We start from the raw sequence: 23,751 nt of genomic DNA on the forward strand, positions 1-23,751 counted from the left end.
ATTAGTAAACCTTTAGATAATTATCAGCTCCCTAGCTCTGTTAAATATGCTAGTATGTATTTCTAGGGAAAGATTATCTCTATTTTTTTGTAAGCCCTTTTTGAGTCCTGGAGATGTCATGTAATTGGCCAAAATCTTTTTCTCACCTTTTCCTAAGTAAGTGGCAACTTGCCATGGTAGTTTATAAACAAAAATAACAACCATTTTTTGCTGTTCATCTTTTAATCATCGAGTCCGATTTGTCTTCAAAAAGTTTCTTGATCAGAAAGGAAATGCATTCCAGATAAAATGTACTGAGTGGTTGCAGTTTTAGTAACAGTCTTTTAATCATGTGCCTTATACCTACCTGTTAGAAACATCAACTCAGGCTGGGCTTGGTGGCTCAGTCTGTAATCCCAGCACTTTGGGAGGCTGAGGCGAGTGGATTGTTCGAGCCCACAGATTCGAGACCAGCCCAGGCGACTTGGCAAGACCTCATCTCTACAATAAATAAAAAATTAGCTGGGCATGGTAACATGTGCCTGTAGTTGCAGCTACTTGGAAAGCTGAGGCAGAAGGATCGCCTGAGCCCAGCAGGTTGACTCTGGAGTGGCCGTGAGCATGCCACTACACTCCAGCCTGGGCGACGGAGTGATACTCCAACTCAAAAAGAAAAGAAAAGAAAAGAAACATCAGCTTGGTCACATAGCAATAGATGTCTTAATAAAAAAATTTATGTACTCCTGGCCACCTGAACAAGATCAAGTCTAAGTAATTAAATTTTTATGGATAAAAGCACTTAACTGTAGTTCATCCTGAACCTTTAATGATCAAATTTATACAATTCTATCCAGAGTATTAAATGGACCTGGATCCTGCAAAAGATCCTTAAAGGGCCCCAGGAAGCTCTCTTGATCTTTTTATTTCAATTTTCCTCTGCTTTGTTCTAAAAAATTTAAAACAGTTTATTCATATGTACTATCACGAAACAGTAAAACAGAAGTTAAAAGTGGAGGGAAAAGGAAAATGAAAAGTAAAGGTGAGGGTAAGTATAAAAGGGAACTCAGGAAAAGCACAGCAGTGGTAATTTGATACTTGTCTGTGGATAGCCATAGCTTGGCTCTGAGTTCTCTAGTCATTGACACTAGGTGACAGAGTTTGTATGATAAAGCAAACCTGTTGCTCAGAAGTACAGATGTTCTTGGATGCTGTAACATCTTTTTAGACAGTATATTAGTAGCCATGGTTTTTTGGAACTTGTTTTTGCTAGTGTTCAGTGTAGACTGTTATCATACAATTCAGTATAAAAGCAGTTCTTAAGTAGTCAGTACAGCACAGACCGTACTCAGGTCTCTGTTGCTGACTTGACCAAGGGCTAGTTTTTAGAATATTTGGAGAGTGGATGGACTGCATGCCTTTTGAGCAGTTCTCTAAATATTATGTATGTTGACTCAATTTTTAATAGTAGGTAGTAATGAGTTTAAAATTATACTCCATAAGAAGTATCAGAGTGCAGCTATTTTGTTTTGTAAATTGGATTGAGAACATATTTTTAAGAGACAGTTGATCTTAAAAGTAGAAGCAAAAGAAATACGAAAAATAAAGATTGATCTGTGGTAGGGTAAGTATTTTGTTGTGAAACACAAGGAACATTATAAAGATTCATACTAGAGTATGGTAGACTGAGCAAGCATCCAAGTTTAAGCCAAGGATTCCTTTGAAACTTTGAGCAATGCTCCTAGTTTTACGCAGTGCTCTTTTCTAATGTCCCCTTCACAATATGTCATTTGTGGTAAGTACACCGAGGTAACTACATGTGATACTTTATTTTATGAAATTGGTAGTTACAGAAACTAAACTTAAACTTAGTTTTAGGAATAGTTGGTCTGTAATCCTTTCTGGTAGGAATTAACTAGCTTCCAGTTGTCTACTCAAGACATTTCTAGGTTAAGGTAATACAACATATTGGTTTTTAAAAGAATATTTGCATCTCTGTTGTTTTTAGCAAGAGCATATATCTTGCCCTGTTAATAGCATATCATTAAGCCATTTGTTAAAAAGATGAAATTAGGGCATATCCTTATTTTATGCCAAAGAAAAATTTTAACTTTGCTGACTTTGAACTCTTATGGTAATGATCTGGTATATATTCTACATGGACGTCAGACAGAATATAATGGTTAAAGATTAGAGCTGTAGAATTAAATAGACATGCCTCTACCACTTACTAACTATGGTGAAGTTATTTACATCTCTGAGCCTTGGTTTCCTCAATTATAAGAAGGGATAATAATAGTACCTACCTCATATCCTTTTCACAATAGATATTATTATTATGGCAGAGACAGACCTCAGTTAATTGAGTTTTGTTTCGTTTTCCTCTTCCTTGGAATAAAGCATTCTCCAGCTTTGCTTGTTCTGTGATTGGAGCAAGTGGTCAAAGCTTAAACCATTGGGTATGAATATTCTTTGCTCTTTCCTTGCTGAGGAAATTTGAAAGCCGTGTTCGAGATGGCAGTGACACAAGATGGATGTGAAAGATGGATGTAACCTGAAACACTCCAGTGTCACTTAAGGAGAATCACCTGACCTGCAGAGGATTTTGCATGAGCAGGAAATAAACCTGTGTTAAGACACTGATGTTTAGGATTTATTTGTTTTCACAGCACTACCTAGCCTATAACTGAGTTAGCCCATAACCAGACCTTATCCTATAGTCAGTGACCAAGGAAAGGTCGATAAAAGCTACAAAAAATGAAATAGTATACTTGATAATGAGTATTTATATGGTGCCATAGTTCAACTAAAGCCCACCTGCTCCTTATTTTAAGGATTGATCTGTAAAGCCCTGGTTTACAGTTTTTAAATAAAATGTTCAATAAGCTAAAAGATCTCTAAGTTTGGTAGGGAGTAGAGTAATAGGGGGCCTTTTAAAAAATACAAGATAAATTGTGCATTGTGTCTTGCCATGGGGGCCATGCCCATAGAGTTAATAAAGCTAAATATTTAGTGAGAATCAGAGCTATTTATGGTGATTCTTAACTTTAGAGGCAATTCCTCTGGATGCTATTCATCTGGATGAGGCATTACTATTCAGAATCCAATCAATAATTGCCTGTCATTTTTAAAAGTTGGATACAGGATCTTTTATTTGTTGAGTGGGAAGCTTTCAACTTCCTAAACATTAGCCATATTGTAGTTGATGTGAATCTGCTAAGGTTGCTTCACACAGCCTGGATAAACAATCCCAACTACAACTTCAGCAGATTTATGTCTTGCTTAACACACTGTCCTGCATTCTGCCCTTATTACTAGATTTAAAAGCAAGATTTAGGTGTTTTTTTTTAAATAAGAAATTTATAGTTAACTTGAAATTTTAACTGGGTTTCATTTGCCCACTTATGATTTTTAGCTTCACACAGCTTCTTACTATACCAAGTTTCTTATTTTTGTGGGGAAATCCTTGTTAAACTAGATACCCAATGACATATACCCACATTTGCTGTTAAAGTTGTTTTGAAGTTATCAGCCATCTGCTGGTAAGCTGAGAGGAGAAATTATTGCTTTAGAGCAATTAAAACACTGTTTTTAAGAATTTTTAAGTTTGTTTTAAGTTCTAGGTCACCAGTGTTTGAAAGCCCATCTCACTCTTCCCATGTATCTACTGCATTGGAGATGTGTGCAAGAAGGCTCCTGGAACAGCCATATCCTGTTTGGAACAGAGGGAAGTATTTTCTGAATCTCAGATATCACTTTAAAGGTAGTAGGGAACAAGAAAATGATAAGTATAGTAGAGATTACAGTGTTATTATTACAAGCAAGTGAATTAAAATCTCTCTAGGTTTATTCTTTCTTCAAGACATTCAAGTTATATTTGTAAGTTAGTTCATTTGGTATTTTCCTATTAAAATTATTGCAGCCATTTAAAAGATATTCCCCACAGGGAAGTAGTTTATTCATTTCTCACTGGTTCCAAATAGGATCCAAGTAGATTTTCTGCCAACTCTTTCTTCAAGTCTTCCAAAATGATGAACTATGTAAACTATATGTAAACTATATGAAGTAAAATTTTAAGGAAACTTAAAATTGTTTATCCAGACTGTATGAGGCAAAAATTTTAAGTGGGCAGATGGAATCTTGATAAAATTTTAAGGTAACTATAAATTTCTCATTAAGAAAAACAAACAAACTAAAAAACCTTAAGTCTGGCCTTTAAATCTAGTAATAAGGTCAGACTATAGGACATTAGCTGAATTCCTGTAAGAAATAAATATTATGAAACAACTAGTGTCATCCAGTTTCTCAAGAAACTGAACAAGGCTAGAGGGAAAGATTTCATATTACAGGTACATGGACAACAGCTCCCTTGAGAGTGAAAGAGATTAAGGTGACCAATATATAAAAGGTATAAAACTGTGGCTATGAGGAGGGTGTTTTGGCAAGGGGTGAGAGGTTGTTAAGGGGTTAATACAGAGTTAGTGAATGGTCTTTGATTTGAGATATGCCCATCATTTTCTTTATGATCCCTCCCTCACAGTAGGCCTGGATTACAGAGTTTAGAATCTTAAAAATTAAAATAACTGAGTGAAAGAAAAGTAGAAGAGTTGACCCATTTTGAAAGCTCTCATTTTACCCAAGTTTCCTCTTGGTTCTCAATACGATGAAATGAAGCTATAAAGAGTTGCACTTCATTATCCCATTGTGGTGGTGCGTCTGTAGTCCCAGTTACCCAGGAAGATGAGAAGAGCGATCTCTTCAGCCCAGGAGTTCGAGGCTGTGGTGAAGCTGTGATTGTGCCACTGCCCTCCAGTCTGAGTGACAGCGAGATCCCAACTCAAAAAAAAAAAATAGAATTGCAAGTCAAGAGAATTCTTTCGTGACATTTCATAGAGAGGAGGGTAGCTGAACCTTCTGATAATAAGGAGGTATGTTGTAAAGGTTGTAAAAGTTGTAAAGGTAGCACCACACCTGGCTGTTGTGTTTCTCCTGCCTCATCTACCTGTCATGGCCTTTTTGGAGCCATTTCCACGTGACACTTCCTCATGAGGATCGCGCCAGAGGCACTGGATAAAGCTTCCACTGAGCAGATCATTTTCTCTGGATCATAGCATGTACTGGAGATTGTAGACTCTTAGGATCCATCGTTTCTTACATAAAAAGAACTAGATGATGTAAAATATGTCAGCCAGTGTCCTTTCTCCATGTTAAATGTATGATCTGCTTTGTGGGGTTTGTGATTCTGGAGAGAATTCATTGTAACATGGTTCATGTTTGGATAGAGATTCAAAGTTGATGCAGAATTCATCTTGAGAAGCAAAGTAGATGCAGTTAGATGAAAAGGCAGTAGCCTTAATCTATATCTTTTTATAAGATAGTCTTTCTATACCATGTATGTTCCTATGGACTTCTTTGTGGTTCTTAAGAGGCTACAAAATTGTAACAAAGGAGAAAGGTTAGGAGGTTAGAATGTGCTGAAAACTGGAAATTAAATGGAGTGACATTCTTCATTTTCTCTGGAGGGGGAAAGGCAGATAAATAGTCTCTTAGTTTAGTGACCTTGCTCAACTGCGTTGTAGATGAGGAGGTCCTGTTTTTGGAGAAACACTAGTTATAGTTGATAGAGTACCACGTACTGTCAGTTCTACTTCGCAGATATTCTCCAAATTCATTCTTATTTTTTTTCCTTCTGCTGCCTTTGTTTATTGCCATGATCATTTCTGCCTTACTTTTACTTCACTATTCTCCTGAGTGTCCAGCCGCTGGCATCATTCTAAAAATCACTCAAAATCACAGTTAAATAAGACACAAGTTTGAATAGACCATTTTCCTTAAAAAAAATAGAACCCCATTTCTCTCAGAGTAAAAGGCAAACTCTAGCAAGGCATATATGGTTCTTCATACTCTGGTCCCTGAATTGCCTTCTCTTTCTATAACACCTTAAGTGTCATAGAGTAATATTTGTTTTCCCAAATACTACACCTCACAGATTTGGTAAGGTTTTCCCCATGACTTTAAGAGCTTCTGATTACCATTCCTCCCCTTCCCCTCTTAACCGTGTTGACTCTTCTGCTTCAGATCATCTCCCCCCAGCATGTGTTTCCTGACACTCTTCTAACCATTTCCTCCCTCCTCTATATACTGGCTGTGCTGAAAGCCTCATCAGGTTTTGTAACACTGGCACTTCCCTCTCATACTGCATTGTACTTTTGGAGCTCACCCCTTAAAAACAGAAGAGCAGTTTTCACGTTATCATAAAAATCCCTTCTCTGCCTAACTCCGTAAGATGTTTCCTATAACCTGGTGGGAAGGCAGTGGGACTACCCAGGATTTACTGGGTTGATCCAAAAGCTTTTAAAGATTAGATGGTGGGAGTTCAGCTTCTGCCTAATTGCTCCCAGGGACAATACAATTCTTATGAAATATGCTTTCTCATAATCAGTGAGAACCATGAGAATTATTATGGTAGACCCCTAAAACTGTTCATCTAATTTTGATCCTGATGATCTTTATTTATGAGCTAAGAAGTATTTACTATCAGGAATATTAAAAATAATAATCTACTTGGTTTTATATGATTATATAGAGTGGCCAAAATTGAAGGTGGAAAGGTGGGTAGGATGGAAGATTTAGCTTCTGATAGTCTGTTCATTTGAAAACTTCTAACCACTCAGTCTATAGTTTTAGTTAGTTTCAAATGTGGACCACCAGCAGTGAAGAAAAGCTATGATGGAAGTATTTCTATAGGTAGACACTCAGAAATTTAGTTGTTTATATTCACTAATTCCTTAATGAGTGGATCTGTAATTACATGTCAGTTGTGTGTATCAGACACTGATTTAAAATCTGTGAATGAAAAAATAAAGTGAACATGGTTATTTGACTAGGACAGTGGCTACAAGGGAAAGATGCAGGGACATGGCAGTGTTTTCTTTTTAAGACGGGAGAGGCTTGAACATGTTTGATCAAAGCGGGGGGATCTCTGTATAAAAAACATTAAAGATTCAGAGATAAAAGGAATGATTTGTGTAATGAGATTTTGTATAGACTGATGGAGATGGGATTAGCCTCAGGCCCATTTCCTTTCCACAAAGAGATAGGGATGGGGTGGATAGAGGTAAGTTTCTAGTCTGGGAATGGGAAGCTCAGAAAAAGAGAGCCTAAATACCTTGTTTTTACTCTGAAGTAGGGGATAATGTCTTGCTAAGAAGAAGATTGAAGTGAGTTGGGTATGGGACTTGATGTTTTGGAATGGTTGCTGTGGAAAACTAATTGGGAACCAGTGAAAGATTTGCCGAGCAACCCTGTGGGCCTGGTAGGGCTAGATGATCTTTTCATGTGGTTATATAATCTTTTTTCCCCAGCCTTACTTAGCTTTTTCTGTATTGGAGTGCAGAAGAAAATGGTTAAATTGATCCTAGGAATTGTTAGAACAGATGCAGAGGAACAGTGAGAGTGATACAGCAAAGTAATTGAAATGATGAGCCCATGGAATCCAGTCCAGGTAAGAAAAGAAATGAGAAAGGAAGGGACCTGATAGATTAGATGGAGAGGAGTCAGAGGACCTGAGATATCTATGGTGTTAAAGGCAGATGTGACAGTAAGAGAGAGCAAAGTATGAAAGGACAGGAAGTGGTGTCGGAATTTAAAGACAGCATGGTTCAGAAGTGGTGTAGAAGATCTCTGAGAATGCTAACGTTGCCACTTTGACCTTGTGTCAGATGTGACAGGTGTGGTAGATGAGAACATTTTATTTTTAAAATTGTCCAAGGAAGTAATTTTCTTGGGAGAATCAGGCTTCTGTGAGGATAAGAGGTGTAAGGAGGAGAGTGTTCTGTACAGTATTCGTAGAATAGGGATTCCAGAGGACATTATGGAAAGGTTTGGGAGGGTCTTAATTACTCTCATTGTCTCCAACTCCTGTGTTATAGTTGCCTAACAAGTTAGGGAAATGGAGAATAGATTTTTATTTTCTGAGACATTCTGAGACCATGATTTATTCCTTCATCTGAAAACCATAGGGAAATGCTTAAACTGATAATTTTACATATTCCTCAGATATTCCAGACTCCAGAGAGGCATCCTAAAAGTGGAGAATAGGAAGATGTAATTGTTCATCAGTGATTAGTTTGCCTTTCATTGTCTCTAGTGGTAAGATCGTAGTTGCAAGAATTGAGCTTTTGGCTGGGTGCAGTAGCTCACACCCGTAATCCCAGCACTTTGGGATACTGAGCCCACAGGTTCTAGATCAACCTGGACAACTTGGTGAGACCTCATCTCTACAATAAATCAAAGAATTAACTGGCATGGTGGCGTGTGCCTGCAGTTCCAGCTACTTGGAAGGCTGAGATGGAAAGATCGCCTGAGCCCAGCAGGTCAAGGCTGTGGTGGCTGTTAACATGCCACTACACTCCAGTCTGGGCGACAGAGTGAGACTCCGACTCAGTAAAAAAGAAAAAAAAATTGAACTTTTACCCCCACTTAGCACACACAGCCCAGTGCCTTACACCTGTGTGTTCATGTGGGTTAGGTCAGTGCTTGCCAAAGTAGTGTGCATGGGGTTGACTATTCAGCCACACTTGTATGCTTCAGTGATTGTAATTCATGTGTAACTGCTCATTATATTATCTAGTTGTAACTTAACTAATTCTTATAAATTAGTCAAGTGCCTTAAAAAAATTTCTCAAAGTAAATTATTTATTTTAGCATTTTGTGTAGATACCACTGGAAGTGCAAGCACAAGTGAACCAACAAAATACTTGTAGAACTGCATCCTCCTGTTCTTTTGTTTTTGTTTTTTTTTTTTTTTGAGTTGGAGTCTCACTCCGTCGCCCAGACTGGAGTGCAGTGGCCGCTCCCGGCCACCGCAGCCTCGACCTGCTGGACTCCGGTGATCCTTCCACCTCAGCCTTCCAAGTAGCCAGAATTACAGGCATGCGCTACCACGCCCGGCTGATTTTTTGATTTATTGTAGAGATGAGGTCTCGCTGCCCAGGCAGGTCTCGAACCCGCGGGCTCAGGCAATCCACTCACCTCAGCCTCCCAAAGGCGCGGGATTACAGGCTGAGCCACCGAGCCCGGCTTCATCCTCCTGTTCTTTACCAGCCATGCTATATGATTAAAATGACGACCACCTAGGTTACAGGGAAGGAAGTCAGAAAATGTGTAGGTCAGAGGTAAATAGTTGCAATTATGCAGGATTGATAAATCTAGAGAGCAACTGTACAGCATGGGGATTAAGTTAATAACATTGCGTTGTATACTGATAATTTGCTAGGAGAGTAGATTTTAGGTATTCTTACCACACACACACAGAGATAGGGTAACTATTTGAGATGATGGGTATATTCATTTGCTTGACTGAAGTTAATCTTTTCACTGTAGAGCTACATCTTGTATAGTAAGTTACTGTACTGAATACCATAGGCAATTGCAATGCATTGGTAAGTGTATCTAGACACAGAAAAATACAGTAAAGATAAGCAGTGGTACTTCTGTGTGAGGGCACTTACTGTGAATGGAGCTTGCAGGCCTGGAAGTTGCTTTGTATGATGTCAGTGATTGAGGGATGAGTGAATATGAAGGCCTAGAACATTACTGTAAATACTATAGACTGTATTTCAAGATGTGTATCAAAATATCCTGTTGTATCCTTTCACTATAGTACTTATACAAACCTAGATGGTATAGCCTGTTGCTCCTAGGCTACAAACCTGTACAGCAAGTGACTGTACTGAACACTGTAGGCAGTTGTAACACACTGGTGAATATTTGTGTTTTTAAACATAGAAAAGTTACAGTAAAAATGCAATATAAAAGATAAACAATGGTACATCTGTATCAATGATGCTTGCGGGACTGGAAGTTGCTTTGGATGATATCAGTGAGTGAGTGGTGAGTAAATATGAAGGCCTAGGGCATTACTGTAACTACTGTAGGCTTAGACTCCACCAAATTTATAACAAATTTAATTACACTACACTATTATGATAGCTAGGATGTCATTAGGTTATAGGAATTTTTCAGCTCCATTATAATCTTATGGGACCACCATCATGTATGTAGTTGATTGTTGACCAGAATGTCGTCATGCAGTGCATGACTGTATTTGCAACAGTAATGACTTATTTCATAGAATGTTTTTTAGAAAAGTTGTGTAAGAATGACCACTGATAGAGTGGCTGCCTTTTTCTAAGTGTAAGGTAATGTGGATGACATCACACATAAAATGAGTTTATTGTGTCATTAACACTCAGGCTAAGTACAGGAAAAGAGTTGAAACCAGAAGTGCACATAGCAGTATCATTAGGAATAATTTTTAAAAACATGACCTTTAAATATATTAGAGTCTTTTCAATACTTTATAATGAGATGGGAATGACCATGGTTATTGTTTATACATACAGATGTTTGCTCGTTAACTTGTGATACAATACATGACTCTTGAACTTAAAGATGAAACATGTACTTTTCTTTAACAAAAATGCAGCTGTTCCAGTTTCTTGACCTTTCTTCCCTCTTGGTGATAAATAACTATTAGTATTATGCAACCTAGTACATGTTATCTAAAAATTCTGTTTGATTTAAGGAAAAGATGACATTTTAACTGAGTGAGAAAATAACTGCTTTCTGAAAGAAAATTTTGTTATGTGGAGATGACTTTGAAAATAGGCACTAGGAAATATTTCTATTGCTACGTGATTTTCTTTCTTTCTTTCTTTTTTTTTTTTTTGAGTTGGAGTCTCACTCTGTCGCCCAGACTGGAGTGCAGTGGCCGCTCCCGGCCACCGCAGCCTCCACCTGCTGGACTCTGGTGATCCTTCCGCCTCAGCCTTCCAAGTAGCTGGAACTACAGGCACGCACTACCACGCCTGTCTCATTTTGATTTATTGTAGAGATGAGGTCTCACCAAGTTGCCCAGGTGGGTCTCGATCCCACGGGCTCAGGCAATCCACTCACCTCAGCCTCCCAAAGGCACGGGATTACAGGCTGAGCCACCAAGTCCAGCTTTGTTATGTGATTTTCTTACCCCAAACAATATGTGTCACCTAAAAAAACTCTTATATTGACATACTTAAAATACTTGGAAACAGTTTCCCCGGGTTTTGAGTGCATTTAACAAAATTGCAAAACTTTCTAATTAGATTATAAACTGGTTGATATTAGGAAAAATGGAAGCCAGATGAATTTTGATAAAACTTTTTCGTAATTGGTAGATGGGATAGACTAGAATCCCAATTTAGTTCGGCTAAGCCACAATGTTCTTCTTTCATTTGGATCTACCTGCTTTTCTAAGATATGTTTTCAGTTACAGCCTTTACAACCTAAGTATTAAAATAAATTGGGCTAAGAACCTACCCTTGGAATTGCCAAATCACTAAGAATTAAGTTAGTAAAGCTTAGTCCTCATCTTGTTCTTGTTAAAATATTAATATTTTAAGGGCTTTTGTACTTTTAATTAAAACATGAAATTTAAAAAAATTTGTCTTTATTTTATTTATTCTTTCAATGTCGTTTATAGTACAAATAGTGTTAGTTTAATACATTAAACATGTTATTTTTATACATGTAATTTATATGTAAATAGACATATATTGGGATTCTGTGCTCAAAGACTTTATGATTAGGTGTGCAATCAAAACATTTGGAGACTACTAGAGTGGATAATACTTCATATTTGTGTGGTATTTTACAGCTTATAAAATGCTTTTGCATTTGTGTCCTAAATTGTCCTGTATCAACAACTTTTTTTTTTTTTTAAGTCAGAGTCTCACTCTGTTGCCTAGGGTGGCATGCTCATGGCCACCACAGCCTTGACCTGCTGGGCTCAGACGATTCTTCTGCCTCAACCTTCCAAGTAGCTGGAACTACAGGCACGCGCCACCACACCCAGCCAATTTTTGTATTTATTGGAGAGATGCGGTCTCACCAAGTTGCCCAGCCTGTTCTTGAACCTGCAGGCTCAAGCACTCCTCTCATCTCGACCTCCCAAAGTTCTGGGATTATAGGTGTGAGCCACCACACCTGGCCTCAACAACCTTTTGATGTAGGGAGGTGTCACGCCCATTTTATAGATAAGGCATTATTCTCATTTTTATAGAGGGATAACTGAAAAGTGACTTGCCCAAGGTCTTGTAGATAGTTAATAGTGGCTCCTTGACTCTAGCACAGGTTTATTTATTTATTTATTTTTCCTTTAACTTTTTTGTTTTAAAGATGTGGAGTACAACTCAGGGTTAGATATACAAATGTTCATTATACAGATACCCTTGTTATTAAAGTGTGCTTTCCTCCCCCCCACCCTCCGGCAATTTTCTACTACTGCCAATCGATCCCTTTCTTATAGTATTTTGATAATTGTTCAAGGTCTGCTTATGAGTGAGAACATGTCAGGCACAGGCTTTATTACTGGACCATTCGTTTTCTACTTACTTCATTCATTGCCACTATACTGGTCATTCCAAATTTTGACTTCATGCCCTAATCTGTTCATTATTTATCTTTCAGAGTCCTCAAGTACTTGTTTTTGTTTTCTCTAGAGGTTTTTTTTTGTAATCAGTGGGAGAGAGAGACTATACAAGTAAATTAAGAAAAAATTGGGAACAAGATAAACACCCATCAGAAAAGCAATATATTAATGATGGAAATGGTAGTAGATGGCTCAGAAGTCAAATGAATACATTTGATGTGGAAAATAATGTAAAGGAACTAGAGAAGGACTATCCAAGCAGATAGATCACTTGAACATGGGCATGAGGACAGGCTAGAGATGAATGGTTGTGGAAGACATAGTAGGTGTGTGTGATGTAGCTATAGTTTTGTGCTATAGTGAAGTTGTCATTGATAAGCATAATGAATTAAGAGTTTTGTGGTTTATTTTGATCACATGTCTGCTTTTGATTTTAACAAAACATGTAATATGTGGCCTTCTATTTTGTTATGCCAATACATATGGCAAAATGAACAAAACTGAGATTCTACATAGAAATGAAAAGTTAAAAGTTACTTGTCTGCTAATAGATCTATAGATTAACTGGATTTAACATATTAAATAGAAAATGGTTGGGTCAGAAAAATGACTTAAAATGTAACATGGCTTCAGACATCATTTTCAAAGTATGATCAGGCCCATATTCCTAGAAAATAGAGATTTATTTAGCAAGTTAGAATCTAGTTTTGGCGGATTTTCATGAAAGTATTTTATATACACCTTCTGTAGTGTTTTCATATTGTAAATTCAAGGCATGGCTTGATCTTCTTTTAGCCCAGTGGCAACACATCTGGAAACACTATGTCTCAGTAAAACTTTCATAGGAATTTTGCGTGCTTTGAAATACTGCATTTATGGATATAAAATTCCCTTGGTATTCACTGGCATATTCAACTAAAATGTCACTGACAGGCATATTATTGTCTGCGTTAATAGTCTACACATGAAAGACTCCCCTAGTTCTGTTGAACACAGTTCTTACCGCTAATTGTTCATTAGGCCAGTGATCTATTGTGCTCTCAGGAGGAAAACCAAAATGGTGCAATTAAAATTTGAACCGACATCAGAAGTAACTATACTCTTTCTCTTGTTATTAAATGGAACTATCATGTTTCAGTGGCTGAAAGATGTTAGAATTATTTGGGTCTTATCTCAGCTTCAAGAATCCTAGACTTGCAGTCAGATTATGTGGATCTAGTTAATAGCTATATTGTTGGTGTTTGAATGTCACAGTGGCTGAAGTCACTGAAGCTTCCCATAATAAATGTGTACTGGTCCAGTTAGACTTGATCACAAATGGGTAAGCATCTACACACATGCTAGCATTATTAAGCTTTCAAGATAGGGCTCCAGTGGTATAGTCATGTAACCTGGAAAGACTGGTCAGCACTGCAGCAGACTTTGGGTCAGACAGAGGAACTCTTTCCCAGTCAGCCCGACGGGTTTCCACCAACGCAGTCTGTCCAGCAAAGAAGCTGGAGTGGCGTTTAGGATCCCTCATCCTCAAGTGAGCTGCTCTCCGCCAGGTTGCACAACCATTTTTTATTTTCCTTCTGGGTGTTTGAAAAGTAACCACATTAACATGGCCGTGCAGATTGAAGAATTTCAGTTTAACAGATAGATGTGAAAGTCTTAGTATAAGTGGAAATTCTCTTAACCAACTTCACTTTAAAACACACACTGGATTAACCAGCCTTGTTATTTTCTCTATTAGTTCCCTCTGATTGTGCCCAATGGCATGCTCAGGGTTTGCAACTGGTAGGCTACTCTCTAGAATGCCAACATGCTTTTGTTCTACCAGCTGAGGTGTGTGCTTATCAAGAAGCAGTTTTGTTTATTTCTGAAACTTGTATTGCATTTGTATTATGGTGGTTAAATAATTTAATTGCAAATTGCATAAGCCAGTGAATTATAAGTGTGAAAGGAAAGTGCTTTAAAAAGACTAGATAAGGATGAGCACTGAACAGAAATGGATATCGAAATAGATGTGAGTGAGACAACTGAAAGATATGGAGAGAATATGCACTCACCTTGCTTTACACGTGTCTTTTAAATCCATGCTATAGACCAGGTGCAGTGGCTCATACCTGTAATCCCAGCACTTTGAGAAACTGGGAGGGTTGCTTGAGGCCAGGAGTTTGAGACTAGCCTGAGCAATATAGCAAATCCCATCTTTATAAAAAATAAAAAAATTAGTCAGGTGTGGTGGTACATGACTGTAGTCCCAGCTACTCAGAAGGTTGATGTGGAAGAATTTCTTGAGCCCAAGAGGTAGAGTTGGCCATGAGCATTGGTCGTGTCACTGCACTTCAGCATGGGCAACAGAATGGACACTGTCTCAAAAAAAAAAAAAAGCCAGGAGGCTGAGGTAGTTTAGCCTGTAATCCTAGCACTTTGGGTGGCCAAGGTGAGTGGATTACCTGAGCCCATGGATTCGAGTCCAACCTGGGCAACTTGGCGAGACCTCGTCTCTACAGTAAATAAAAAAAAATCAGCCGGGTATAGTAGCGCACGCCTGTAGTTCCGGCTACTTGAAAGGCTGAGGCAGAAGGATCACCTGAGCCCAGCAGGTCAACGCTGGGGTGGCCATGAGCGTGCCACTGCACTCTAGCCTGGGCAATGAAGTGAGACTCCAACTCAAAAAAAAGTGAAACTGTACAGTGACCCGTGCCTGTAATCCCAACACTTTGGGAGACTGCAGCAGTAAGATCACTTGAGTCAAGACCAGCCTAGGCAACATAGTGAGACCTTGTCTCTACCAAAAGAAATATAGAAAAGTAGCCAGGCACGGTAGTTTGGGCCTGAAGTACCAGCTAAGGTGAAAAGATTGCCTGAACCTAGGAGGTTGAGGCTGTGGTAAGCCATGCTTGTGTCACAGCACTCCTGCTTGGGTGACAGAGTGAGACCCTGAGTCAAAAAAAAAAAGGTGAGCTGGGCTCGGTGGCTCAGCCTGTAATCCCGCGCCTTTGGGAGGCTGAGATGAGTGGATTGCCTGAGCCCATGGGTTCGAGACCCGCCTGGGCAGCGAGACCTCATCTCTACAGAAACGGCTGTTGTCAAGAGTTTAGATAAACAGATTGGAGCCCACCGTATACAGTAATAGTATGCAGCCATTTCAGTAACAGATGCAATCTTATGTGAATTGACGTAGATGGAGGCCCACAAAATGTTGTTTGGAGAAGTTAGTGAGTTGCAGAATATTATTGCATTATTTTGTTTTGGTAAAAACTAACAATGATATGTATATATGTGAATGTATTCAGATATATTATGTTAATATAAATTCAAAATGCTAATATATACAAAGGACGTGTACAGGAAAGGATGTCAAAATATTAACAGGGGCACGTGGTAATTTTATAAGTTGTGCGTTTCTGAAATGCCATCATGTTTATAAGGATATCTTTAAATGAAAAAATGACCATTAAAATGAACCAAAATAATATTTTTTTTAAAAAGTGAAACTGCAAACCATAGTTGATGCATTTATTACAGATGTGGTTCATGTATACATTTAAAACTAGAATGTTAAAAGTATGTATGGTTTTGGTCACCTGTTTTAGGTGACTTCCTATTAACTGACCAATTACTGTTCCTGATTAGTCACCCTACTTACACCTTTGGAAAACTGTAGTGGTTCCAGTGGGGATTGCTCTCCGTGTCTCCCTGATAATTCCTCTAGTGCTCCCTCTACCTGTGTTTTCCTGTCTTTAAAGTGAGTACAGTGGTTCTCCTTTAAGTTTATAAAAAAGGGACCAGATGCAGTGGCTCATGCCTGTGATCCCAGCACTTTGGGAGGCAGAGGTGAGATAATTGCCTGAGCCCAGGAGTTTGAGACCAGCCTGGGCATCATGGTGAGACCTCATTTCTACAATAAATAAATAAATTAGCTGGGCATGATGGTGCATGCCTGTAGTCCCAGCTATTCATGAGGCTGAAGCGGAAGGATCACTTGAAGTCCAGTAAGTCCAGGCTGTGGTAGCTGAGATTATGTCACTGCACTCTAACTTGGGCAACAGAGTGAGACTCTTGACTGACTCAAACAAAAAGCAAAAGGGTAAACTTTAAGTAATATGTGCATGAGTACTTTTGGAATAAATGTGCTACATACTGTAGATACTATGATATTATTATTTATAATAGGGAGCCTTTGACTTACAGTTTAAGAAAATGCTCGCTTTATCCTTAGACTCAGCTTTTATGTACAAAATCAAGAAACTGTTTTGCTTTGTTACCTGGCATTTTGAAACACCGGTTTGAGTGATTTTGTAAACTCAGAACAAGCAAAATAAACTTAAAGTAATAAACTAAAATTTAAGATGAGTTAGCTTTAATTGTTTGGAAGATATTGAAGAAGTTAGAGAATTAATTTGTCTCAGACCTTGGATATTAGAGTTTAAAGAACCCTAGACTTGGAATCAAACTAACTGTTCTGTGCTCTTGATAGTGCTTGTCTTTGATGCTCTGATCCTGGGCTGTTAATCATTGTTACATTTCACAGGGATTTATAAAAGATTTCTTGTACTAACAAAAGGCTTTAGGTTTGATTCACATAAAAGCACTAGCTGTTTTAGTACTCTCAGTTTTCATGGACATTAGCCTCTTTAGTTAACATTTTCCATATTGGAAAATCAAACTACTATTATACGGTTCTTAATTATTTGCATGTGGATTATTCTTTCATTGGTAATTAGCTTTTGGCGGCATGGCTTTGGCAAATACACACACACACACACACACACACACACACACACACACACACACACATACACACATGCACACAGGCTTTGGGGTCAAATGAATCTGTGTTTGAATCCTGGCCCTGCAACTTACTAGCTTTGTGACTTTTGGAAAGTTACTTAAGCCTTTATTTTCTTATCTCTATAAGCATGAATTGTGCACCTCATAGGGTTGATGAAGATAAAAAGAGAATATCTGTGAAGTGCATGGGCATTGGAATAGAAGACACTCAATAAATACTCCCTTTCCCTTGGTGCCAATTGTAAAATTTCATTCTATGTCACAGATAAAAAGAGGAAAATGTATGAGCTACCCATCCATTTGCTTGATGTGGTAGATCTGAAAACCATTTGTAATGAAACAGAATAAGGGGTGTAGCATTTACTACTCTGAGCTTCTGTCATTTCTAAAGTTAATCCATCTCTTCCTTAAGTTCCATCTGGTATTGTCAGATATTTAGAATTTGAACGTTTAGTGTTTGTGGCCCTGACTTTAAATGTGTGACCAGCAACTGAAGGAAAAGGAGCCAGGTGAAGGCTGTAGAAAAGAATAAATAAGGTTTACTGTGGTCATTGTAGCTCAAAGTAATCGTTTTTCAAAGTTATTATTTTATTACACAGAACTAGGAAAAAGAAAAGAGGCATTTACCTTAATGTACTGTTATTACTTTCTGTTTAAAACTGTTTCACCTTGCTTTTTTTTGTTTGTTTCTCCAGCCTCTGTTCCATCTCTTACCCATCTTTGTCGTTTGGAAATTCGGTCCAGTCTGAAACCAGAACACCTACGATCTGACAGTTTTATTTGTCAGTTGCCACTTCCCAGAAGCCTGCATAATTATTTGCTCTATGCAGATGTTCTGAGAATGAATGAGGTTCCAGAAGCAGCAGCTAATCAAGATAAAGAAATCAGTGAAGCAACTTAACATAGCTCATTTCTTTCTCTGAAACTACCAAGACAGAAGAGCTGTGAAGTACAAATTATTCATGATTTTATAGTTACAAAAGATGATTTTTGTTTGTGTGCTTGGTTAGGTTTTGGGGGACAGTAGTTTAATGTGAATGTTTACAACTGGGTTTCCCAGTAAAAAACAAATTGTAAACCTCACTTATTGCTGTTTTATCCACCAGTACATTTTATGTTGTAATATTTATTTACCTGACCATTTTCTGCTTTTTTCTGCTAATGAACTATGATGCTGCTTCTAGTGGTATGTTTCCATCTATGATAATGAACTATGATGCTGCTTCTAGTGGTATGTTTCCATCTATGATTCCTGTTTATCTGGTCCTAGGAGCTCAGAATGGAGTGTATCAACCTTCGCTGGAAGTGTATATAGCTGTAGTGTTTAATCTCTTACTATTATTGTAATTATTATTTTAGTTGGGGTTGAATATTTCTTACGTTTATAAAAGAACAAGTTTTTCATCTTATATTTCATTTTCATCTCTGAATTCAGCCATTTTTATGAAGAATGATATACATTGCCTTTTCTTACATAAACTCAGGGGGAAGTTTATTTTAAAAGAATGTAGGAACTCAACTGTATTGCTGTTTTTTCTTTTTTACTCTTTGGCCAGAAAATATCCTATTTCTAACCTGCAAAGACAAGAACAGACCTAAACTCAAAGACATGCTCAGTTGAAAAAAAAGGTCAGTTTTGAGATAAGTGACAATTTTAGCACATTTAGGATTTTAATTAGGAGACTGAGGGGGCATTTCTGGGGCACCATCTTTAAAGAAAGTTATTTAGGATTCAACCTCCACTCAGTTCCAAAATCAGAGTAATGAAGCAGTAATAGCCGGTTCTATTAATATTAAAGTGTTTTTCTTTCTTATTATCTAGTTGGGTTATCAAACAGTTCATGAAATAAAGACCTCAGAATCCTAGGTTAATGAAGCACCACCTCATAAGTTTTTGCAATTGCTTGATCTAAATCTAGAATTGGGAAGAACTGAATACTGGCTCAAATGAGCTGTGACAAGAGGCTGTGGAGACTAGCCTTGAGAGAAGGGTTTTGAGTGAGAACATGACTGTCACAGTAGACAACCAGACATGTCCCCTGGGTCCAAAGGAGTCGAATCTTCTGTTGGGATGCTGAGGCTTAAAATAGACGGGAGTGGGCTGGCCGTTTCCGTCTCTGATTGGCCTTTGGTGTTTGACAAAAGCAATGATGAAGGTGGATGAGCAAGGGCAGCATTGTTAAGGCCAGAAAGAGGACCGAGCTCTTGCCTTACACTATAGCAGCCTGTGGGCTGGAAACAGTTTTAATGTGGATGTACAGGCAGAAATAGGTTTGGATATGGAAGACCAAGTGGGAATTCCGATAATAAGGAAACTCCAAAACTGTGTGTACCATGTAGTTGTAAAAATGTTGTCATAATTTTATTTTCCAAACCCTAAGTCTCTAGTTTTTAACTTCACTGTTTTGTTGGAGACAAATGTACATAGAATGTTTGTCTTTTTGTGTTTATGCTTGAATATATAATAAAAACTATTATCCATAACTTACCATTGAGTTCTTCTTAAAAATCTGAAAGTTGGTATTTTAGAAACAACTTAAAGTCCTTGGTATTTAACATTGGTAAATGATTTTGCTTTATTGTATGCAGTGTATTTTTTTCAGGCTATTTTATGATAAAGTATTTATGGTTTTTTTTTTTTGAGTTGGAGTCTCACTCCATGGCCCAGGCTGGAGTGTAGTGGCATGCTCACGGCCACCCCAGTGTCGACCTGCTGGGCTTAGGCAATCCTTCCACCTCAGCCTTCCAAGTAGCCAGATCTACAGGCACACGCCACCATGTCCAGCTAATTTTTTTTTTTTTTTAATAGAGATGAGGTCTTGTCAAGTTACCCAGGCTAGTCTCGAACCCATGGACTCAGGCAATCCTCTCACCTCAGCCTCCCAAAGTGCTGGGATTACAGACATGAGTCAATGCGCCTGGCCAGTATTTATGATTTCTATGACTTACAGCAAAGACTCCGTGAATCTAAAAGTATGCAAAGGTTAGGTGAGTTATAGTTACACTTCTGATCAGAGTGATAACATCTGGGCTGGGCTCGGTGACTCAGCCTGTAAACCCAGCACTTTGGGAGGCCAAGGTGAGTGGATTGCCTGAGCCCATGGGTTCGAGACTCGCTTGTGCAACTTGATGAGACCTCATTGTAAGGTTGGAGGTACCGGAGGATGGGGCGGGCCTCGCCTCAACAAGATGGCTCCAATCCAGACCAGGAGAACCATGGACGAAAGTGAGCCAGCAAAAAAAATGAGTGACCGGAACTAAGACTCCAGCCACAAAGCCAGCCAGTACCTATTACAGCAACTCTAACAACCCTGTTCAGCCAATCGCCAGCAGATGTGACAGCTGTCCCAACCAGTGATTGCTCTCCCCAAACCCCTCACAGCTTTCTCAGTGTGCCCTTTATAAATCCATCGCCCATCTTGCTGGGCGCGACTTCTCCGGCCCACAGCTACATGGGCTGGTGAACTTCACCCGGGATTGCGCTAATAAATTTTTCTTGGCTCCTTTGTTGCCATTTCGCCTGGTCTGGTTTCATTTATCTTACACTCATCTCTACAATGAATCAAAAATTAACTGGGCATGGTTGCGCACGCCTGTAGTTCCAGCTACTTGGAAGGCTGAGGTGGAAGGATCACCGGAGCCCAGCAGGTCGAGCTGCAGTGGCTGAGAGCGGTCACTGCACTCCAGTCTGAGTGACAGAGTGAGACTCCAACTTAACAAAAACAAAACAAAAACAAAACAGAGTGATAATATCTGGATCAGAATCTTAAGCCCATGCATAATGATGCTTTGACACTCTCAGTTCAAAGTCCTGGGGAACCTCATAAAGAACCCCAATACCGTATTTTCCTAATGAGAGTGCATATTTCTGGAGCAGGGCACAAATCGGCAGTCTTGATGACATCCTTCCATGATCCCTTGTTTCCTGTTGATCCGTCTTGTCATAGGAGATCTTTCTCTGGCCATATATTGTAATAACAATAATCTATACATCCTTTTTTTTTAGTTCCATCCCCTTTTTGCCAAATAGCAAGTGTTTTGATCTGCAGTTTTCTGTTGGCCCTACTTCCCAGAGATCAATTATACTTCTCTAGTATCATGTGACCACCCATGACACCAACTATATGACTCACAGCCTGTATCATATTTATGTTACATGATCAGTTTACATCTTTGTCTTTAGAGCTACTCTTTCCACCTAAGTCCAACTACAAATGTTTGAAAATGATGATATATATATATATATGTAGCCGGATGTGGTGACATGCATTTGTAGTCACAGCTGCTCAGGAGGCTGAGATGGACGGAGCGCCTGAATCCAGGAGGTCGAAGCTACAGTAAGCTGTGATTGTGTCACTGCACAACAGTCTGGGTGACAGAGTGAGACCCTGACTCAAAAAAAAAAACCCCCCAAAAAACCTCTAAGCCACAGAGGTCCCTATTGTTTTTTCTGTGAGCTAGGAATGTAGTAATAGCACTTCTGGTATTATTCATTCTTCTTAATTTTCTATACTGAAGCACTTGTCTTCTTCCTTATCTCATTCACACACTTAAATCAGGTGTCAAGATTAAACATGTAAGTGAAGCCCATTACTCGTGGCTCTGTATGACTTGTAGTTTTTTGGAAGGTAACAAAGTGGGTGTACTTGCATTCTATGAACAGCTGGTGTTAAATCTTTGAGTTTACACGCATACATCCCCTCTAAGAGAAGGCAGTGTGTATGACCAGATATATACGGTGTGTATCTGACAGCTTACACACTAGTTTTATGATAGAAACACACTTTTTTCTTGACTCTTTTTTTATTTCTGAGCAAAATGTTTAAGGACAGTTTAATATTCCTGTGTGCAACCGTTAGTGTTTCTTGTTTTGCTTTTTCTATCAGTGAAAAAAAATTCCATTTGAGGCTGAGTTGTGTGTTTGTTCTCATCTGTATTTATTATTATTATTGTTGTTGTTATTAAAAGATGGTCATTGAAACACAGTACCTTGCAGTAAGTAAACTTTTTGTTTAATAAAATCCTGTAGTTTTAATGAGAAAGGGAACTTGTTATGCTTAGTATTTCTGTGACAAATTGGTAGGAAAATGTATAGCCTCTGTTTGCAACAACAAATCAATAATTCATGCTGAGAGGAGGCCAATCTTAATTATATTTTCTATGGAGGCACATACTTTGAAATAACTTGGGCACAGATTTTACACAAATCTTCTGCAGTTGCTTTGGTGGACAAAATATATTTTAATTTTAAATAAAGGACATCTATTAACCTGTCACTATGCTAATAAAAATCTTTCTAAACATTCTTATATAGGAATAACAATAATAGCACATTTAAAGTGTTTCCTTTTCAAAGAAATGCATGACATTAAAGAAAAATATTTTAAAATTTAGAAAAAAGGAAGGGAGGTGAATCTATAGTCCTATCATCCTGACCTGTTATTAATGTTAGTCCATGCATTGAAATATCTTTTCTCTCTCTTTAAAAAATATGTACACAAGTTTATGGCTGAAATCAAATGTCTTTATAATGTTGTACGTTGATCAAGCCTCCTTATGATAATGATACCTGCAGCCATCCTCAAGCCATGCGTTAACGTGAACTCTGACTAGGTAAGAAGAGAAATAATGAAGCATCTTTTCCTAAGAATCTGCAGAGAGCAAATAACCAGTGCTTCCTATTTGTAAAGGAAAGAAGAGGATGGAGGTGGAGACCTTCATGAACCTGCTGTTGTCATCTGATCTCAGCCGAGGGTAGTCAAGCAATTGCATATTCTTGGCATGACTCTATTGTAACTATGTGTTGTATTTTTAATGAAGGAATTTTAAAAATGCAATTGTTGCAGTAAAGATAGGTGTCTGGGTGACTTTTCTGTCTCTTGGCTTCTTTTTCATGCATAGCACTTAATAGATGAAGCAGAACAGGTGGTAATTGCCATTGGTGCACTGAGACTTGTGAATAGCATCTGTTTATGTCTCTTTTACCATCAAATGGTTAGGCTAACCTTCTCTTCACTACTCTTCTATGTGAATGATAAAAGTCTATCATGAGTCATTATAAGGTGCTAATTTATATCTTTTTCTAACATGATGAAATAGGTGAAGAAGAAAGTCCATCTGACTGATTGAATTGAACAATTAAAAAGAAGGCATCATACTTCTGAGGTTATTATGGATTATTGGATCAAATAATATATACCAAATTCACCACTTCCAAGCCAGAGTTTTTCCTTAAATAGGTGCATTAGTTAATGTAGAGTCTGGATTTTGGGTTTGACACTTAAAAACTGACACTTCTAATTATGTTAGACGATAAAACTTCCAAACCCTTATGGTCTTCATATTTCTTAAAATTATTTGGTTTTATTAAAGGCCACTCTTGAATGTCATTTTGTGGCATTTGTTTATGTGTGTAGGTGTAAATTCATATGTATGTTTTAAAATCCTTACTATGGAAAATTTCAAGCATATAGGTTATATAATTAACTTCCATGTTCTCATCATTTAGCTTCAAAATGGTCAAT

General features: G+C 38.2%; 1 protein-coding gene across 1 annotated transcript in view; it reads left to right on the plus strand.

Annotated features, from left to right (window-relative positions):
• The window catches only part of LOC103261770 (ankyrin repeat and SOCS box protein 3-like), a gene marked incomplete at its 5' end in the record, with an annotated part of 39,396 nt that extends 21,102 nt beyond the window's left edge, over positions 1-18,294 (plus strand). Inside the window, one exon of the mRNA XM_008059347.2 lies at positions 17,923-18,294. Coding sequence (XP_008057538.1) covers positions 17,923-18,128 — 206 coding nt within the window. The remainder of the gene's footprint in view (positions 1-17,922) is intronic.
• Positions 18,295-23,751: the final 5,457 nt, after the last annotated feature.

This window comes from Carlito syrichta, unplaced genomic scaffold (assembly GCF_000164805.1).
Source record: "Carlito syrichta isolate Samal-C Ts95f unplaced genomic scaffold, Tarsius_syrichta-2.0.1 Scaffold304001, whole genome shotgun sequence".
Taxonomy (NCBI): domain Eukaryota; kingdom Metazoa; phylum Chordata; class Mammalia; order Primates; family Tarsiidae; genus Carlito; species Carlito syrichta.